The sequence below is a fragment of the Lycorma delicatula genome, chromosome 1 (genome assembly GCF_047948215.1).
Source record: "Lycorma delicatula isolate Av1 chromosome 1, ASM4794821v1, whole genome shotgun sequence".
NCBI classification, from domain to species: Eukaryota; Metazoa; Arthropoda; class Insecta; order Hemiptera; family Fulgoridae; genus Lycorma; species Lycorma delicatula.
Genome location: NC_134455.1, coordinates 84,634,985 through 84,655,498, shown reverse-complemented (window position 1 = coordinate 84,655,498; position 20,514 = coordinate 84,634,985). Strand labels below are relative to the sequence as shown.

Here is a 20,514-nt window from a genome sequence, read left to right as displayed (position 1 = left end):
CTAAAGTAATAATAGTAAGCTACATGAGCACTAGTGTAACAAGAAGGCAGTTAAAATGTGTAAAGTGGCCTTGGTCTTGGTTAATTTGAAAACACAAAATTAAAATCAATTAAGAGTTTTTATTGCTTAAAAAAATATGTACTCTATATGCAACAGAAAAATTTATAAAGTTAAATAAATAAAATTTCATAAGTAACAAATCCCATGTCACTTTTTCAAGTATAAAGGTTATTCCACATTTCCAGGAAAACCTACACTATTTTAAATTTTAAAATGAATAATTAACACCACCTTTTACTTCAATATCACCTGCTAACCAAAATTAATAATTAAGTCCAAAATAGTGAGTGCTTCTTTCAATTAAAACAGGGCACAATTTTCCACCAAAACCACAATTACAGTATTTCATCCAGTGTCATTAGTTGTCTATTCAAATATATATCTAGAAAAGGAAAAATTCTGCACTGATTTATATCCCATTTCCAATTATTTAGTTTTACTAGCAGTTCATTCATCAGAAATAAATTTTACTGACTTGCCTTCGTATGCACTCTCTTAATGCTTTCAGTTTCTGTTCAATACATAAAAGAAGAACAGTACAACATTGTTCTTCACTACTCATTTCAAAGAAATAGATTTTAACAAAAAAAAATTAAATATTTAAAGAAACAATAGATGTATCAGTATCGGAGGTGTATCAAAAATAAAAACCAACTCAATATTAAGAAACTAACTGCAAAACTTCAGTGAAAGAAATAATTATATAACTGAAAATTCAAACAAAACAAAATGAGATATCAAGTGAGATATTGTTGAGAAATGTTACATATTAATTAAATAAATGAAAATGTATTTGTCAAAAAAAAGGAACAGCATAAAACAAAGGAGACAATTTTATTTTTCAATTTCAAACTCCTTTTTCTTGAACACATTATGCAATTTTTGAATTATGACTGATGGCATAATGAAATAAGTAGAGCTTCCAAGCACATATGAAATCTGATGTAAAATATTGATATGAGAATTATAAGGAATTTTTGAAAATATTTGTATGAAGAGTAATGGTTTTGATTATGAAATAAATGGTTAGTGAATAATTTGAAAAACAGAGAGAAAAATAATAGAGGCCTTTGAAATGTGAGTTACAAAAAGATGTTAAAAATTAGGTGGGTTGACAAAATTTGAAATATAGAAGTCTTAAAATATAAAGTAGATAACAGAGGAGAGAAATTTGTGCCAGAATCTTGTAAAGATGAACTGAGTTGGTGTGCCATGTATTAAACATCCATGTTTAATACAAACATACTGTACTAATTTGATAGTACAGTAATGTATACCAGGTAAAATCTAAAGAAGATAAAAAATTGGAATATATGAACTGAGAGTATAACATAGGTTATACAGTATATGGTTATATACTGTACAGTATATAACCATATATGTATATACAGTACATAGGTTATACAGCATAGGTTTGTAGTATAAAATAGGTTTCAGTTAAAAGATTAATGTGAGTAAACAGGAATAAAGAACCTGATCAACCCAGTCAAATAATAGAGAATTCAGAAGAAAAAAATGTAATTTTTAAAATAATATTTTTAATGTAAAAGCAGATTTTAAAACAGAATATTATAGAACAATCTTTGATTATTTACATTATGTAAAGATATATATATATATATATATATAACATGGTAATTGACTTACCTGCATATTGATACATTTGAAGTAGCAGCAATTGGCCCCAAGCCAGGAGGAAAATCACTAGTATTAAAGACAGCTAATGAGTAATTGAGAAATCCAACATCTGTATGATCAACCTTATTAACGCTCATCATATATATAAGACGAGGAATAAAATTTGAGGAAAACGCAATAATAAATGCCTAGAAGATAATAACAAAATAAGTTAACTTAGTTAACAAAACAAGTTAAATAACAAAATAAGTTAATATATATATTCTTTTATTTAAATTAAATTTTTTGTAGTCAGTATTTCCTCTGTATGTAAATTCTAGCTAATTATATAATATAAACTTATTCAACCACTCCACAAAGTACACTATTAAAGAACATTCTTACCTTACTTTTTTTTCAATAATGCGCTTTCAGGCCTAAGCCCATCTTCAGTAATGTTTAAGTGCAGTACTGCATTAACATACTGACAGCATGTTAAAGGAAATTAAAAATATTATAACGTTTTAAATTTAAAAAAAAAAATTATTTACAAATATTTGTTCTAAAAGTTTTAACGTATCATATGTATTCTAATGTGTAAATGTAAAAAAATAAAAAAAATTCTGAAGATGGGCTTAGGTCCAAAAGCGCTTTAATATCTATAGATATTATATCTATTATTATTATTATTATGCTTTTACGGCCAACATGGGACCACTTAAGTCAATTTTAGTTGGATCTTTTCTGAAAAAAGCGTGTTATTTTACTCTTCCGAGCTGCCCAGTATTTCTTCATCCGTAAACACCCTCTTCGTTGTATCTTGTCGTTTGTCTGTCTTTTGTTTAAATCTAATGCTTTTGTCCTTTAGCTTTGTAATTTTTTCAGTTTTATTCTGTAGGTCAGTCAGGGAAATTCCCAATTCTTTCATATCTTCTCTAATTTCTTTGATTCATCCTACTTCTAGCTTTTGGAACCAGAGCTTTTCAATGATATTTCTTGACAGTCTTGTTTCCGGTGTCCTTATGAGATGACCAAAGAAAGAGATTCTTTTTTTCTGCATAGTATCAGTAACAGGCTCTATTTCTCGATACACCACCTCATTTGGCACAATCCACCATTGGTCTTCTTTTTGGTGTTTTTTATTGATACACGTTCTGACAATTCTCCTCTCTATTTTCAGAATTTTTTCAATTCGGTTCTTCTGAGTGATTTTGAAAAGGGTCTCGCTTCCGTAGGTGACTTCTGGCTGTACTACGTTTTATAATGTTTAAGTTTTGTTTTAGCAGAAAGGCATTTTTTGTTATATGTTGACCAAGTTAATTTTTGGGATTTAATCATTTTATTTGTCCTGTTTTGCCATGTCACTTTTTCATTTAAATTATAAGTTATTATTTCCCCTAGATATTTAAATTGTTTTACTATTTTAATTTTCTGGTTGTTTACCGTAATGTGCTCTATTACCAGAGGATCTGTGGCCATTAGTTCAGTTTTTTCAAAAGAGATATGAAGCCCTATCTTTGTGCTAGGTTTTGAAGGCTCATGATTTGTGTTTTGGCTTCTTGAATATTATTTGCTAAAAGAGCGAGGTCATCTGCAAATCCTAGGCAATTTAGTGTGATGGAGTTTTTCTTAGTACCCATTTTTATATTTTTGGGATTTATTTCATACCATTTTCTCATGACAAATTCGAGGGCGCAGTTAAAAAGGAGTGGTGAGAGGCCGTCTCCTTGCCTCAATCCAGTTTTTATGTAGAAGAGTTGAGAGAGTTCACCTCTGAATTTCACTCTGAACTGGGTATTGGTTAAAGTTAATTTTATCATGTTTACGAGTTTAGGGTGAAGGCCCAGGTTTCTCAGAATATTCAGCATGGATGGTCGGTGTATACAATCATAGGCCCTTTTAAAGTCGACGAAGGTGATCATTAGTTGTTTTTTCCGTCTTTTATATAAGCCCATCATAAGTTTTAGGGATATTATTTGCTCCGGGCAACCTCTCCATGGCCTAAATCCCCCTTGGTATTCCCCAAGTTCCAGTTCAAGTTGGTCTTTGCATCGGTTGTATATGATTCTCGACAGGATTTTGTATGTGGAATCCAGGAGAGATATGCCTCTGTAGTTTTCCGGATTAGTTTTATCCCCTTTTTTATGTAATGGATGAATGAGGGCTGTGGTCCAGTGTTCTGGAAGTTTTTCTTCGTTCCATATTTTTACGAGGCATAGATGTAGGGAAGTTTTGACTGAATAAACTGATGAGTGTTTCAGAGTTCTGTGAAAAGCTAGTCTTCTCCGCTTGCTTTGTAGTTTTTCATTTCATTTAAGGCTGCGAGAACTTCTTGAATTGTTGGCGGGTTGATATTTACCGGTGAAGTTTTAACTGGAGTTTCAGTGTCAATCTCAAAAAGCTCTGGGGAGTCATCACAGTTGAGGAGTCTATTGAAGGTTTCTGCCAAAATTTCATCATTTTCTTTATTGGTGTATTTCTTTTTGATATTTCCTTTTTTTCCTCTCAGCATAAGGGTGGGTGGTTCATATCTCTGAAGAGCCCGACCAAAAATTTTATAATATAATATATAATTTTATAATTGTCTCGGGAGTTAGTTTTCTTGAAACTTTCTTCTATTTGCTGAATCAAGTTTTTTTGGGCTTGTCGTTTGGTTCCTCTTATAATTTTCTGGGTTATTTTCCTTTGTTTGGTGAATTCATGGTTAGATTCTTCAGTTTTCTGGGTTTGGTGGTTGATCCAAGCCCGGTGTCGGTCTTTGAATGCTTCATCACATTCTTCATTCCACCATTGGTGTTTTTTTCTTGGGTTTATAGGGGCTAGTTCTTCAGCTATTTCTTTCAGTTGGGATGTCAATTCTTTTAAATTATTAGTTAATTTGATTTTTTTTGTTTCTTCAAAAATGGCATGGCATTGTTTATTAATTTATGTGGATCATAAGCTCTTTTGTTTTTAGGTTGGGATTTTTTCTTTTTATGCGGGGTGAATTTTATTTTAAGTTTAATTAAGTAATGGTCCGATCCAGTATCTTTCCTCTCAAGACTTTTATATTATAAATCTCCTTGTGATAATTCCGGTCCATGCAATCATGATCGAGTTGCCATTTCCCTTTTTTCCAATCTGGGTGTTTCGAAGTCTTCAATTTGTTTGGTTTTCTCATAAAATAGGTGGATTTTGAGATCATATTATGGTTTCTGCAAAATTCGACAAGTCTTTGGCCGTTCTTGTTAGTTTTCTTCTGGGCAGGCCATTTTCCGATAATATCATGATATCTTCGTTCTTTACCAAGTTGGGCATTAAAGTCCCCTATTAAAATCTTGGTGTGAGTCTTATTTATGTTGTTTGCAGTTTGTTCAAGAAGTTCCCAGAATTTGTCCATCTCTTCTCTATCTTTTTTAAGATTGTTTTTGTCATTGGTGGGAGCATGGACATTTATTATGGTGTAGAATTTATTGGCTGATTTTAGGGTTAAGGTTGAAATCCTGGGGGAATAAGACTTAAATTCTACGACCGAGTCAATTATTTTAAGATTGATTGCAAATCCTGTTTTGAACTGTGGGCAATTCTTCATCACACGTTTCCTGGGGATTCCTTTGTAAATTCTGTAACCCTGAGATTCAAACGGCTCTTGGTCGGTGTTTCTCATTTCTTGAAGTCCTGCGATTAGGATTTTTTGTTTGTCCATTATGTCTGTTAGAGTTTTTAGTTTGCCGGGTTGAGTTAGAGAATTAATGTTGTGAGTGGCAATGTAGTTTATTTGCTTGTGTTTTATCCTCAATTTTGAAGTTGTGTTGTTTTTGGGTGTTTCCAAACGCTCTGATTCATTGTTATCTTTTAAGCAGCTGCCCACCGGATCCGAGTGCAGCCTTCTCTGGTATTTACCAGATGGTGGATTTTTTCTTAAAAGACCTTCCATATTTGATTTTCAAAGGCAAGTCAGCCTTGGGTGGGAATAAATTCCCGAGTTACAACTCTGAATGTGATCCAGAGAGGTGATTCCGATTTAGTTCACCAGTAGAAATCTCCACGTTTCTAACTGGTTATCCAGACTAACCAACGTGGAGGTGCAAACCGATTTTCTTAATTGAGATTTTAAGTATGGAGAAAGTTTAAATCGGTTCCGGAATCATTTTGTACTATTATATATATATATATATATATATATTTTATCAAAATGCCTTAAAAAAACAAGCTAAATTAAAATTAAACCATTTTCTTTTTTTACTTTATAACCTCATTCTTACATATCTACTGTATACCCTCTTCCTCACCTTATCGTTTGTATATGTGTTTTTTAGTGCTTTTATAATGTACAATAATAATTCAAAATTTTGGCTTATTTATTTAAAGGTAGAAAGAGCAAATATATTAATTTTCTTAACTTCATTTTAAAATAATTATTATCCATTATCAAGCTATTCTGCTATTCATGCAATTTTTATTTTTTTTTTTTTACTGTTTAACCTCCGCAGTTAAGCATTACTGTACAGAGGATGAGATGAACGATTTGTAGCGATACTTATAAAATCACAGTAAAAATGAATGGCATAATTTAACTATACAATTTATCTGAGACAATTAATGATTAATTTTAATTCTTCATTAAATATATTACTATTCAATTTTTTTATATCCAATCTTTCAAATATGTGGTATCAATCTCTAAACTCTGTTTAGAGATTGTATCAATCTCTGTTTTTACTTCAAATTTAGAAATTAATGATAACAAGTACATATATTGCACAGTTTAAAGTTATACACAATTTGTATATAAAATGATATATACAAATATTTGAAATTGTATAATATATATAAAGTTGTGTTCAAATTGTACAATTTATACAATTAAATTTTATACAAATGTGTATAAAATTTTGATTCATGAATCAAAAGTCACTCCCAAAAATGACAGAGCCATTTTAAAGAATAACAACACAGCAAGCCAGGGTTTCTAAGAAAATAAAAGAGTGAAGTAGTTTACCATTGCTTTCTTCACTGAACCAAATATATATATTGTTATATATCAGTCTATGAAGACCATCAAAATGGTGATAATCCTAATCAGTGACACTCTGTTCATCATAGGGACTGGCTATATAATGAACATTATACAGCTAGTCCCTGGCTATTATATTACTGTTATCTCTTTTTGGGAACAGTGTGTAATGTTATTAATAGTTAGAATCGATCATGGTAACTGACTACAAAGATTATACAGTTAATTTAATATTTTGTTCAATGTTTAAGGAAATTTAAATTATAATTCAGTAGAGGAAGTATTGGAATGCACTAATACTGGTAGAATAATATAATAACTAGTACAGATTTGAATTAATTTTTTCCTAATTGAATAACCCTTACATCACATCACCTATACCAATCATCAAACATAACATGCAAAGCAGCAGAAACACAACATATAGTAAAACTTATATATATATATACTTAAGTTCTATTAAATAAACCACCTTTTGTAAAGAATATTGAGATACATACTAATATTGGGAAAGTACTTTCAGGGGATCCCACATCCTCAGTCATGATTGAAATAATTTTGTTATTGCATTAAAAACTTAAAAATAAAAATTCTGAAATAATGAAAACTGCATATTAATTTAGACTTTTTTTTTTGTCTTCAGTCATTTGACTGGTTTTATGCACCTCTCCAAGATTCCTTACCTAATGCTACTCGTTTCATTTTGGTATACTTCCTACATTCCTAATAATTTATTTTACACATTCCAAACGTTGCCTACCTGCACAATTTTTCCTTTCTACCTGTCCCTCCAATATTAAAGCGACTATTCCAGGATGCCTCATTATATGACCTATAAGTCTGTCTCTTCTTTTAACTATATTTTTCCAAAAGCTTCTTTCTTCATCGATTTGCCTTAACACCTCTTCATTTGTCTCTTTATCCACCAATCCGATTTTCAACATTCTCCTATAGTACCACATTTCAAAAGCTTCTAATCTTTTCTTCTCAGGTACTCCGATCGTCCAAGTTTCACTTCCTTATGAAGCTGCGCTCCAAACATATACTTTCAAAAATCTTTTTCTGAAGTTTAAATTCATTTTTGATGTAAACAAGTCTTTAGTAATTCTACTTCCCAAATAACAAAATTCGTCTACTTCCATAATTTTTTCTCTTCCTATTTTTACATTCAGTGGTCCATCTTTGTTATTTCTAGTACATTTCATTAATTTCATTTGTTCTTATTTATTTTCATATGGTAGTTCAAGCTTAGGACTTCATCCACATCATTCATTGAACTTTCTAAATCTTTTTTACTCTCAGCTAGACTTACTACATCATCAGCAAATCATAGCATCTTTATCTTTTCACCTTTAACTGTTACTCCAGATCTAAATTGTTCTTTAACATCATTAACTGCTAGTTCTATGTAAAGATTAAAAAGTAACGGGGATAGGGAACATCCTTGTCGGACTCCCTTTCTTATTACGGTTTCCTTCTTATGTTCTTCAATTATTACTGTTGCTGTTTGGTTCCTATAAATGTTAGCAATCGTTCTTCAATCTCTGTATTTAAATCCTAATTTTTTTTAAATTGCTGAACATTTTATTCCAGTTTACATTATCGAATGCCTTTTCTAGGTCTATAAATGCCGAATGTTGGTTTGTTTTTCTTTAATCTTCCTTCTAGTATAAACCTGAGCCCTAAAATTGCTTCCCTTGTACTGACACTTTTCCTGAAACCAAATTGGTCTTCTCCTAAAACTCCTTCCACTTTCCTCTCAATTCTTCTGTACAGAATTCTAATTAAGGTTTTTGATGAATGGCTAGTTAAGCTAATTGTTCTGTATTTTTCACATTTATCTGCTGCTGCTTTCTTTGGTACCATGACAATAACACTCTTTTTGAAGTCTGATGAAACTTCCCCTTTTTCATAAATATTATACACCAGTTTGTATAATCTATCAATCGCTTCCTCATCTGCACTAAGCAGTAATTCTACAGGTATTCCGTCTATTCCAGGAGCCATTTTGCCACTCAAATCTTTTAATGCTCTCTTAAATTCAGATCTCAGTAGTATTGTTTCCCCCCTTTCATCCTCTTCGACTTTCTCTTCTTCCTCTACAACACCATTTTCTAATTCATTTCCTCTGTATAACCCTTCAATATATTCCACCCACCTATTGACTTTGCCTTTCGTATAATAAATGGGTGTACCATCTTTGTTTAACACATTATTACATTTTAATTTTTTTTTTTTTTTTGTCTTCAGTCATTTGACTGGTTTGATGCAGCTCTCCAAGATTCCCTATCTAGTGCTAGTCGTTTCATTTCAGTATACCCTCTAAATCCTACATCCCTAACAATTTGTTTTACATATTCCAAACGTGGCCTGCCTACACAATTTTTTCCTTCTACCTGTCCTTCCAATATTAAATCGACTATTCCAGGATGCCTTAGTATGTGGCCTATAAGTCTGTCTCTTCTTTTAACTATATTTTTCCAAATGCTTCTTGCTTCATCTATTTGCCGCAATACCCCTTCATTTGTCACTTTATCCACCCATCTGATTTTTAACATTCTCCTATAGCACCACATTTCAAAAGCTTCTAATCTTTTCTTCTCAGATACTCCGATTGTCCAAGTTTCACTTCCATTAAAGCGACACTCCAAACATACACTTTCAAAAATCTTTTCCTGACATTTAAATTAATTTTTGATGTAAACAAATTATATTTCTTACTGAAGGCTCGTTTAGCTTGTGCTATTCGGCATTTTATATCGCTCCTGCTTCGTCCATCTTTAGTAATTTTACTTCCCAAATAACAAAATTCTTCTACCTCAATAATCTTTTCTCCTCCTATTTTCACATTCAGCGGTCCATCTTTGTTATTTCTACTACATTTCATTACTTTTGTTTTGTTCTTGTTTATTTTCATGCGATAGTTCTTGCGTAGGACTTCATCTATGCCGTTCATTGTTTCTTCTAAATCCTTTTTACTCTCGGCTAGAATTACTATATCATCAGCAAATCGTAGCATCTTTATCTTTTCACCTTGTACTGTTACTCCGAATCTAAATTGTTCTTTAACATCATTAACTGCTAGTTCCATGTAAAGATTAAAAAGTAACGGAGATAGGGAACATCCTTGTCGGACTCCCTTTCTTATTAGGGCTTCTTTCTTATGTTCTTCAATTGTTATTGTTGCTGTTTGGTTCCTGTACATGTTAGCAATTGTTCTTCTATCTCTGTATTTGAACCCTAATTTTTTTAAATGCTGAACATTTTATTCCAGTCTACGTTATCAAAAGCCTTTTCTAGGTATATAAACGCCAAGTATGTTGGTTTGTTTTTCTTTAATCTTCCTTCTACTATTAATCTGAGGCCTAAAATTGCTTCCCTTGTCCCTATACTTTTCCTGAAACCAAATTGGTCTTCTCCTAACACTTCTTCCACTCTCCTCTCAATTCTTCTGTATATTCTAGTTAAGATTTTTGATGCATGACTAGTTAAACTAATTGTTCTGTATTCTTCACATTTATCTGCCCCTGCTTTCTTTGGTATCATAACTATAACACTTTTTTTGAAGTCTGATGGAAATTCCCCATTTTCATAAATATTACACACCAGTTTGTATAATCTATCAATCGCTTCCTCACCTGCACTGCGCAGTAATTCTACAGGTATTCCGTCTATTCCAGGAGCCTTTCTGCCATTTAAATCTTTTAATGCTCTCTTAAATTCAGATCTCAGTATTGTTTCTCCCATTTCATCCACTTCAACTTCCTCTTCTTCCTCTATAACACCATTTTCTAATTCATTTCCTCCGTATAACTCTTCAATATATTCCACCCATCTATCGACTTTACCTTTCGTATTATATATTGGTGTACCATCTTTGTTTAACAAAGATTTTAATTTATGTAACCCAAAATTTTCTTCAACTTTCCTGTATGCTCTGTCTATTTTACCAACGTTCATTTCTCTTTCCACTTCAGAACACTCTTCTTTAATCCACTGTTCTTTCGCTAGTTTGCACTTCCTGTTTATAGTATTTCTTAATTGTCGATAGTTCCTTTTACTTTCTTCATCACTAGCATTCTTATATTTTCTATGTTCATCCATCAGCTGCAATATATTGTCTGAAATCCAAGGTTTTCTTCCAGTTCTCTTTGTTCTGCCTAAGTTTGCTCATGCTGATTAAAGAATTTGTTTTTCAACATTCACCCATTCTTCTTCTACATTTTCTACCTTATCTTTTTTACTCAGACCTCTTGCGATGTCCTCCTCAAAAATCTTCTTTACTACCTCTTCCTCAAGCTTCTCTAAATTCCACCGATTCATCTGACACCTTTTCTTCAGGTTTTTAAACCCCAATCTACATTTCATTATCACTAAATTATGATAACTATCAATGTCTGCTCTAGGGTAAGCTTTGCAGTCGATGAGTTGATTTCTAAGTCTTTGCTTAACTATGATATAATCTATTTGATACCTTGCGCTGTTGCTGGCTTTTTCCATGTGTATATTCTTCTATTATGATTTTTAAATTGGGTGTTGGCTATTACTAAATTATACTTTGTGCAAAATTCTATAAGTCGGTCCCTTTCTTTCATTCCTTTTGCCCAGCCCTTATTCTCCCACTATATTTCCTTCCTTGCCTTTTCCAATGCTTGCATTCCAATCTTCAACTATTATTAAATTTTCATCCTCTTTTATATGTTTAATTGCTTTGTCAATTTCTTCATCTACACACTCAACATCATCATCATCATCATCATCATGGGCGCTTTTAGGCATATGGATGTTAACAATCGTTGTCGGTTTAGGTTTTGATTTTATCCTTATTACAATGATTCTATCGCTATGCATTTTGAAATACTCTACTCTCTTCCCTATCTTCTTGTTCATTATGGAACCTACTCCTGCCTGCCCATTATTTAAAGCTGAGTTAATTATTCTAAAATTGCCTGACCAAAAGTCGTTTTCCTCTTCCCAATGAACCTCGTTAATTCCTACTACATCTACATTTATTCTATCCATTTCCCTCTTTAAATTTTCTAACCTATAATAGACTTCTAACATTTCACGCTCTAACTCGTAGAATGTTATTTTTTTATTTTCTGGTGACTTCTTCGTTAGTAGTCCCCACCCGGAGATCCGAACGGGGAACTAGTTTATATCCGGAATATTTTTCCAAGGAAGGCGCCTCCATCATTGCTATATGACAATGCAGAGAGCCACATTTTCTTGGAAAAAAAGCAGCTGTAGTTTTCCATTGCTTTCAGCTGCGCAGTACTCAGAGGACTGAGTGATGTTGATATGGCCGTTTAAGTCGTCCTGACTCACGCCGCTAACAACTACTGAAAGAGCTGCTGCCCTCTTTCAGGAATCATTCCTTAGTCTGGCTCTCAACAGATACCTCTCCGATATGGTTGCACCTTCGGTCCAGCTACTCTGTATCACTGAGCAATCAAGTCCCCTCACCATCGGTAAGGTCTCATGATTCATAGAGGGAAATAATTTACATTTGCTGCTACCTGTTGAAGTTTTTACAAGATGGTGTTATAAAAACTGTAACAGATAGCAGCATTCTTGTAGGTTTATATGCAATTTGCATTACTTTAGTATTTTTATTAGCAATAATGAAATTATTTCAATCATGATTCAGGATGTGGGATCCCATAAAAGTACTTTTATGAAAATTAAGATAAATTGTCTTACCTCAATATTCTGTACTTGACGGTTTATCTAATAGAATTTAAATATAATTTAACAGTACAGAGGAACAATATTAATCTTAAAAAGATTAATTTAATTGGTATGCTGAAGTATAATTTCAGTGTTTACTGATAATAAATGATTAAACAACTGAAATAGCCATTTAGTTTAAGTTTTTAAGTAAATTTGTTTCATAAAATTTTGAGTTTTCTTTATTGCTTTCCAATCTATCTTTTCCTGCTCAACTTTTTCATTCCATTTAATTACAATATTATAGGATATTTCTCTGTAATAAAAAACATGGATTTTCAAGTGGCAGTAAGTAGCAAAACGTGCAGAAAGTATGTTATATAAATGATAGATTAATATTGTTAAGGATTGGGATGTTGTCAAAAGATTTAGTTATACTTCAAGTATATATGCAACAAAGAATTAAGAAAAAGAAGATAGGTCTGGAATGCTATGGTTGGAGAAGATGAAGAAGAAATGTGGTGGGAAAATTTGGTTTAGGAGGAAGGAATGGAATGAAGAGCAGATTAGTAGAATTTTGCCAAGAGAAAAAAATTATTTATAAACAACACTTAGTTCAAAAACCAAGGCAGGAGGACATATACGTAAGTATCCATCCCCTGGAAACAGAAACCCTTAGAAAATAAATATCTCTTAGAAACAAAACTTAGAAAAGTTTAAGAAATTAAATGAGGAAACAATGAGAGAAAAACTAAGGGAATTAAAGAAAAAAAAAAGGAAAATGAGAACAGTGAGGAGACTTGGATGAAAATAAAAAATGCCATAATAAAAATAGCAGACAATGAAGTAGGCTACTATGAGGGAAATAGAGCCAAGAAACCATGGGTAGTAATGGAAATGCTAAGGAAAATGGGGGAAAGGAGGAAGTATAACAATAAAACATGAGAAAATGAAAGTGATGTATCAAAAATTTAACAATTAGTTAAATTAAAATATAAAAATCTAGGGAAAGGTGGTTGAAGGAAGAGTTCAATTATATTGAGCATCTAGAAAAGAGCAGAATGATATGATATATAGGAAGGTGAAGAACTTTACATGGGATAAATGGAAACGAAATGGTAAAATGAGAAAAAACTGAGGAAAATAATGGTAAAATGCAATGTGAGGAGAATGAAGAGAAAGATGGAAAGAATATGTGCAGGACCTGTATATGATAAGAGAGAAACCAGAGGAACTAAACATAAAAATGGAATAAGATAGCTGTAGAGTATAAAATACCATCAATATTAAACTGTAAAGTACAAAAAGTAATTTAGGTAATGAAAAATAAAAAATTGAATTGAGTAAATATTTTTGGAGGGGGGGCAAAAAAAGTTTTTACGTTATCATTATCCAGAAAACAAAAATATAAAATCTAATAAAACAATAACAAAAATTAAAACAAAATAAAAATATACAACAGAAATTTAAAAACAAAATTAAAATTTAAATATGAAATACAAAAGCAGAACAAAAACTTAAACCAAAACATTAAACACAAAACAAAGAACTACTATCACAGCTAACAAAATAAAAATTTAATTACAATTACTATCACAGATAAAAACTTATCTACTGTCACAGATAACAACTATATATATATAAAACTAGAATAAAAATAAAATAAATTTAATGAACTCCAAGAGGAGTGTAAAAGGCTCCTTCTCAGATAACAGAAAATATAAAAATTTTAAATGAAATTCATAACAGTAAAAAATTAAATAAAAAGTAAAACAACACTATTAAAAAGTATCTAAAATACCAACACTTCAAAGAAATAAAAACACCCGGCCCAAAACTTCTTTGTCATTGTTGAGGATTTGACAAATGTTCCTGGGCAATTTAAATTTATGATGCAAGGCCGCATAGCACATGCAATCCACAAGAACTTTATAAATGCTTAAAGGATGAAAGAGTGGAAGAAATAGCTAAACTGTGTAATAGTTTATACCGTACAGAAGAACAGCCTTATGACTTTGTGAAAACAGTTATGATTCCTATTCTGAAAAAAATGAGTACCAGAAAATGTATAGAACATAGAACAATAAGTTTAACAACCCATTCCGCTAAAATATTGTTAAGAGTCATAAACCAGATAATCAAAGAGAATGCAGGAGAGAACAGTTTGGCTTCAGAGAAGGGAAAAAACCAGAGCTATCATTGGGCCTCTAAGACTGGTAGGAGAGAGAGATAAGAAAGGAGAAGAGGAAAGAGTCGATGTTTAATAGATTTAGTGAAGGCATTACAAAGAATCAAATGGGAGAAAATAATGAAGATTCTTAAAGACAAAAAGAAATTGAATGGAAAGACAGGAGGTTAATTAAAGAATTATATATGAGACAATCAGCAGCACTGAAGTAAGTTAGAATATGACTGACTGGGTTGGTCCAGATTGAGGTTTTAGATAAGGATGCTCTTACCAATATTTTTCAACATTTACACTGAAGATATAAAGAATATATTAGAAGAAAGAGAGGAAGGAATAAGTATAGGAGGATGAAAAATAAAATACATAAAATTTACGGACGATAGGGCAATTTTTGCAATTTAAAAATTGTTAACAGCTTTGAAAAATGGAATGAAAGAGTATGGAATAAAAATAAATCTAGGAAAAAATAAAGTAATGAAAATAAACAACAAAAAGGTTTTAGTAATAAGGACAAGAGAAGGAAAATAAAAAAAATTACAGATATTTGAGGAATATGGTGGCAGAGGACTGTAAGAGTATAATGAAAATAAATGGAAGAATAACAATGACAAAGGAAGCCCTTCATAAGAAGAGATGATTACTATGTAGTAAAAGTTTAGACTTAAAGTTAAGGAAGAGGTTAGCCAAATGTCATGTAAGAAGTGCCTTGTTGAGTGGGAGTGAAACATGAATGATTAGGAAGAGGGAGGACTGGATTGAGGATTTTGAGATATGGATATGGAAAAGGATGGAGAAAATATGATAGAATGGATAAAGTGTAGAATGAGGAAGTAATAAACAGGATTAAGGAAGAGCAATTATGCAGAAAGTACACAAAAGAGAAGTTAACTGGTTAGGGAATTTTATTATAGCAGTATTTCTCACTTTTTCTTATTTCACAGACCCCCCTCCCTGTAACAGCTGTTAATTTTCCACAGCCCCGTGAAATCAAAAATGATTTTTTAAATATATTTTACACATCATAAAAATGGAGTGATAAATTACAATTTTACAACACTAAATGTGTAATTTATGACAAAGTAATACTTAAAATTTAAACAAACAAAAAATAAAGTAATATAAAATAATTAATAAATGGAAATATTCAGAAAAGTATTAACATATCAGTTAGACCTAATATTATGAATTTTACACTCACCTAATGTGATGGCTGATGTGGTGTCTTTCAGATGTCAAATTCTGGATGTCTAGATCAAAACTGGATAATTTCAGAAAGAAATTTGGTTTCATTTAGTCTATTCTTGTATCTGTTTTTCATATATGCAAGATGAGGAAATGTCTTATTACACAGATAAGAAATAACGAATGGTAACGTGTCTTACAACTCTTGGAAATTTCAGGATAAACAGCCTTAGTTTGGAACCAAAACTCCAGTAACGATAACAAAGGAAACAATATTTTGACCGTCAAATCACAAGACAGCTCAATAAGTTTTTCTTCGACAGAAAGAAGTTAATATTCTGAATCTAGAAGCGGGTTTTTAATCCAATAATTTTTTCAGGACAAATTGGAAAACACAGATGTAGTTGAAGTTAAAATACCAATGAACTTATATGTTCAATCATAGTTTTAGGAACATTACTATAACAGGATTGTTCATTGAAATCTATGAAATCTCTTAGTGTATGAAAGGAATTTCTTTCTCCAAACAGTTGGACCAAAAATTTAACTTCTTGATTTTTTACTCATATCTTGTCTTGCACATAAGTTGAGTGACAGATGAACCATGAAGACTAGAGTTAAGTGTACTAGAGTCAAGAAGTGACTCCAGTCTTAAGTGACTAGAGTCAAGATGTTAAAAGATCTACTAAATAAGCAATAGCCATGTGAAATTATTTAAATTGTGTTTAACTCAAGTTAAGAATTTATGAGGAACAATCTTACTTCATCACGAAGCTCAAATAACTGCGTCAAATCTTACCTCGAGGCAGCCACTGAATTTCTGAGGGAAATAATAAGTATTTGTGACCACTTCGCAATTCATTACAAAGTGCAGAATATTACTGGCTATTAAGAAGATGATCCTTAATAAAAATTACTTAATCAAATTGAATTTTATTACCTTGTAGCTAGTACAACATACTGCATGTAACTAGTACTTCACAATATATATAGCAATGTGTCCATTTCACAACAGGGGAGACTTTCTGAATACTAGCAACCAAACCCCACTTGAAAAAGAATGGACAACATCTGCCCAATTTTTTCGGTGAAGAAACTTTATCTACACTAATAATATTTTTGACAAGACTAGATCCACTCGAATTATTGTCTATCTCACGTTTCACACTTTAATACATATTCACAATCCACAATTTAACACCAATAATAAGATTATGAACAAACAGAAAATCAAGTTTCACTGTGAGCTCAATTATTTGATGAAAAGCAGATAAACTCACTACTGTATAAAAATTCACTACCAAAAAAAAACTAAAAATACACAGGAAGCTCATTCTGTCACTGAAGTGAATAAAAGACATGGTCATTGCCAATTTCACTCAAAATAAAGAGGGATGGCTTTGGTGGGGAGTTGGGTAAAAAAGATAAAGATCCACCCTGACACAGATGTTTGAGAAAGAGTTAACCAGCCAGAAGAAAATTTACTTGAAAAAACCTAAATAAATGGTCACTTAATCACCTCTTCTTTACAAAGGGGAGTAGTAATTGTACTAGCATTCACTTAAATTTACTTGGGCTTAATATTTTAACCATGAGCTTCAAGAGCCAGAAATGCACATTACAAATATGTGAGCAACATAAGATAAAGTTTAACGAAAATAAAATGTCTAATGGACCCCCTTTCAATCTCTTGCAGCCCCCCAGGGGTCCATAGACCAAAGGTTGGGAAACAATGAATTAGAGGAAGTGGAATCTTGACAACTGTATTGAAAGGGTCAGTAGAAGGAGAAAGGAAGACAGGAAAAAAAAGGATGAAGTAAATAGATGAGATGAAGATTGGAAACTACAAGAGGATTAAGGAGAAAACTTAGGACAGAAGTAGATGGAATCAACAGTAGTGTAAGAGACCTGCCACCAGACAGAATATCAGAAAGATGATGATGTTTATTAATTCTAAATATAACAAGTACTTACATTAGAAATCACAGCCACCTTTCCCAAAACATCAAGAATTCTAAACCAAACACCAATATTTGGTGCTTGCCGTGGTATCGGACGCCGATAAAATGTAAGGAACTTCTTAGCATCCAAACGCATCTCAAACACATTATTCATCAGTGCAAATAATGGAGCCAATGGAAAAGCTGTCACAAATATTGTGACAAACCCATACTGCATCACTGATAAAAGGAAAAGACAGAATTACATAAAGATTTAATCAAAATATGTAATAAATAAAAAATAACAATAATAAGCTTAATCATCATGAAGTGTTCAAATTATCTATAATAGATAGCAAAGTGTTTAATAGCCTAATAATAAATGGTTAAATTAATATAAGTCATTAATAAATTATGGAATAACATGCAAACACTATATTGCTTAGAATTTTGAGAACCAAAAAATAACTACTATCTAATAACATGCTTAGCAGCCATACATGAACAGCTGAATTTGACTTGAATAGTAAAAAAAGCTCAAATTACTGCTTAAACACAGACTACATTATACATTTTTATAACCTTTTTTATTTTTACAAGTAGAAATAAAAAACTATTAAGCACACTAGCATCTCAAATTACAATCATTAACAGCAGTAATAAAATATTACCATATATTTACCCACCATTACTTTGGTGATGTATAAATGAATTTAGATGACATACTTATGAACAATCACTTACTTTCAATATCTTATTATATAACACAACCTTGGACTCAAACAAAAACAATGGAAAAAATTATCAGTAACCTCTTCTCTTTTCTCATTTTCTGTTTAGCCTCCGGAACCACCATTAGGTATTACTTCAGATGATGATATGTTTTTCTTTCTTGGCTTCAGTCATTTGACTGGTTTGATGCAGCTCTCCAAGATTCCCTATCTAGTGCTAGTCGTTTCATTTCGGTACACCCCCTACATCCTACATCCCTAACAATTTGTTTTACATATTCCAAACATTGCTTGCCTGCAGAATTTTATCCTTCTACCTGTCCCTCCAATATTAAAGTGACTATTCCAGGATGCCTTAATATGTGGCCAATAAGTCTGTCTCTTCTTTTAACTACATTTTTCCACATGCTTCTTTCTTCATCTGTTTGCCGCAACACCTCTTCATTTGTCACTTTATCCAACCATCTGATTTTTAACATTCTCCTATTGCTCCACATTTCAAAAGCTTCTAATGTTTTCTTCTCAGGTATTCCAATCGTCCAAGTTTCACTTCCATATAAAGCTACGCTCCAAACATATACTTTCAAAAATCTTTTCCCGATGTATAAATTAATTTTTGATGTAAACAAATTAATTATATTTCAGACTGAAGGCTCGTTTCGCCTGTGCTATTCGGCATTTTATGTCGCTCCTGCTTCAAACATCTTTAGTAATTCTACTTCCCAAATAACAAAATTCTTCTACCTCCATAATCTTTTCTCTTCCTATTTTTACATTCAGTGGTCCATCTTCATTACTTCAACTACAATTCAATACTTTCGTTTTGTTCTTGTTTATTTTCATATAATAGTTCTAGCGTAGGACTTCATCCATACTGTTCATTGTTCTTTCTTAATCTTTTTTACTCTCAGTTAGAATTACTATATCATCAGCAAATTGTAGCATCTTTATCTTTTCACCTTGCATTGTTACTCTGGATCTAAATTGTTCTTTAACATCATTAACTGCACTATGTAAAGATTAAAAAGTAACGTGGATAGAGAACATCCTTGTCGGACTCCCTTTCTTAGTACCGCTTCTTTTTTATGTTCTTCAATTATTACTGTTGCTGTTTGTTCCTGTAAATGTTAGCAATTGTTCTTCTATCTCTGTATTTGAATCGTAATTTTTTTTTAAATGCTGAACATTTTATTTCAGTCTCTGTTATCGAATGCCTTTTCTAGGTCTATAAATGCCAAGTATGTTCGTTTTTTTTCTTTAATCTTCCTTCTGCTATTCATCTGAGCCCTAAAATTGCTTCCCTTGTTCCTATACTTTTCCTGAAATCAAATTGGTCTTCTCCTAACACTTCTTCCACTCTCCTCTCACCTCTTCTGTACAGAATTCTAATTAAGGTTTTTGATAAATGGTTAGTTAAGCTAATTGTTCTGTATTTTTCACATTTATCTGCTCCTGCTTTCTTTGGCATCATGACTATAACACTCTTTTTGAAGTCTGATGGAAATTCTCCTTTTTCATAAATATTACACACCAGTTTGTATAATCTATCAATCGCTTCCTCATCTGCACTAAGCAGTATTCCATCTATTCAAGGAGCGATTTTGCCACTCAAACATTTTAATGCTCTCTTAAATTCAGATCTCAGTAGTATTGTTTTCCCCCTTTCATCCTCTTCGACTTTCTCTTCTTCCTCTACAACACCATTTTCTAATTCATTTCCTCTGTATAACCCTTCAATATATTCCACCCACCTATTGACTTTGCCTTTCGTATTATAAATGGGTGTACCATCTTTGTTTAACACATTATTACATTTTAATTTATATAACCCAAAATTTTCTGCAACTTTCCTGTATGCTCTGTCTATTTTACCAACGTTCATTTCTCTTTCCACTTCAGAACACTCTTCTTTAATCCACTGTTCTTTCGCTAGTTTGCACTTCCTGTTTATAGTATTTCTTAATTGTCGATAGTTCCTTTTACTTTCTTCATCACCAGCATTCTTATATTTTCTAAGTTCATCCATCAGCTGCAATATATCATCTAAAATCCAAGGTTTTCTACCAGTTCTCTTTGTTCTGCCTAAGTTTGCTTCTGCTGATTAAAGAATTTCCTTTTTAACATTCTCCC

General features: G+C 31.9%; 1 protein-coding gene across 5 annotated transcripts in view; it reads right to left on the bottom strand.

The window, feature by feature from the left end:
- The window catches only part of LOC142319727 (anoctamin-1-like), a 170,184-nt gene that overhangs the window by 23,918 nt on the left and 125,752 nt on the right, over window positions 1–20,514 (bottom strand). For all 5 annotated transcript variants that reach the window (XM_075357347.1, XM_075357330.1, XM_075357365.1 and 2 more), the window contains exons 13-14: window positions 17,688–17,893; window positions 1,708–1,886 (exon numbers count right to left, since the gene is read on the bottom strand). In XM_075357347.1, coding sequence (XP_075213462.1) covers window positions 1,708–1,886; window positions 17,688–17,893 — 385 coding nt within the window. The remainder of the gene's footprint in view (window positions 1–1,707; window positions 1,887–17,687; window positions 17,894–20,514) is intronic.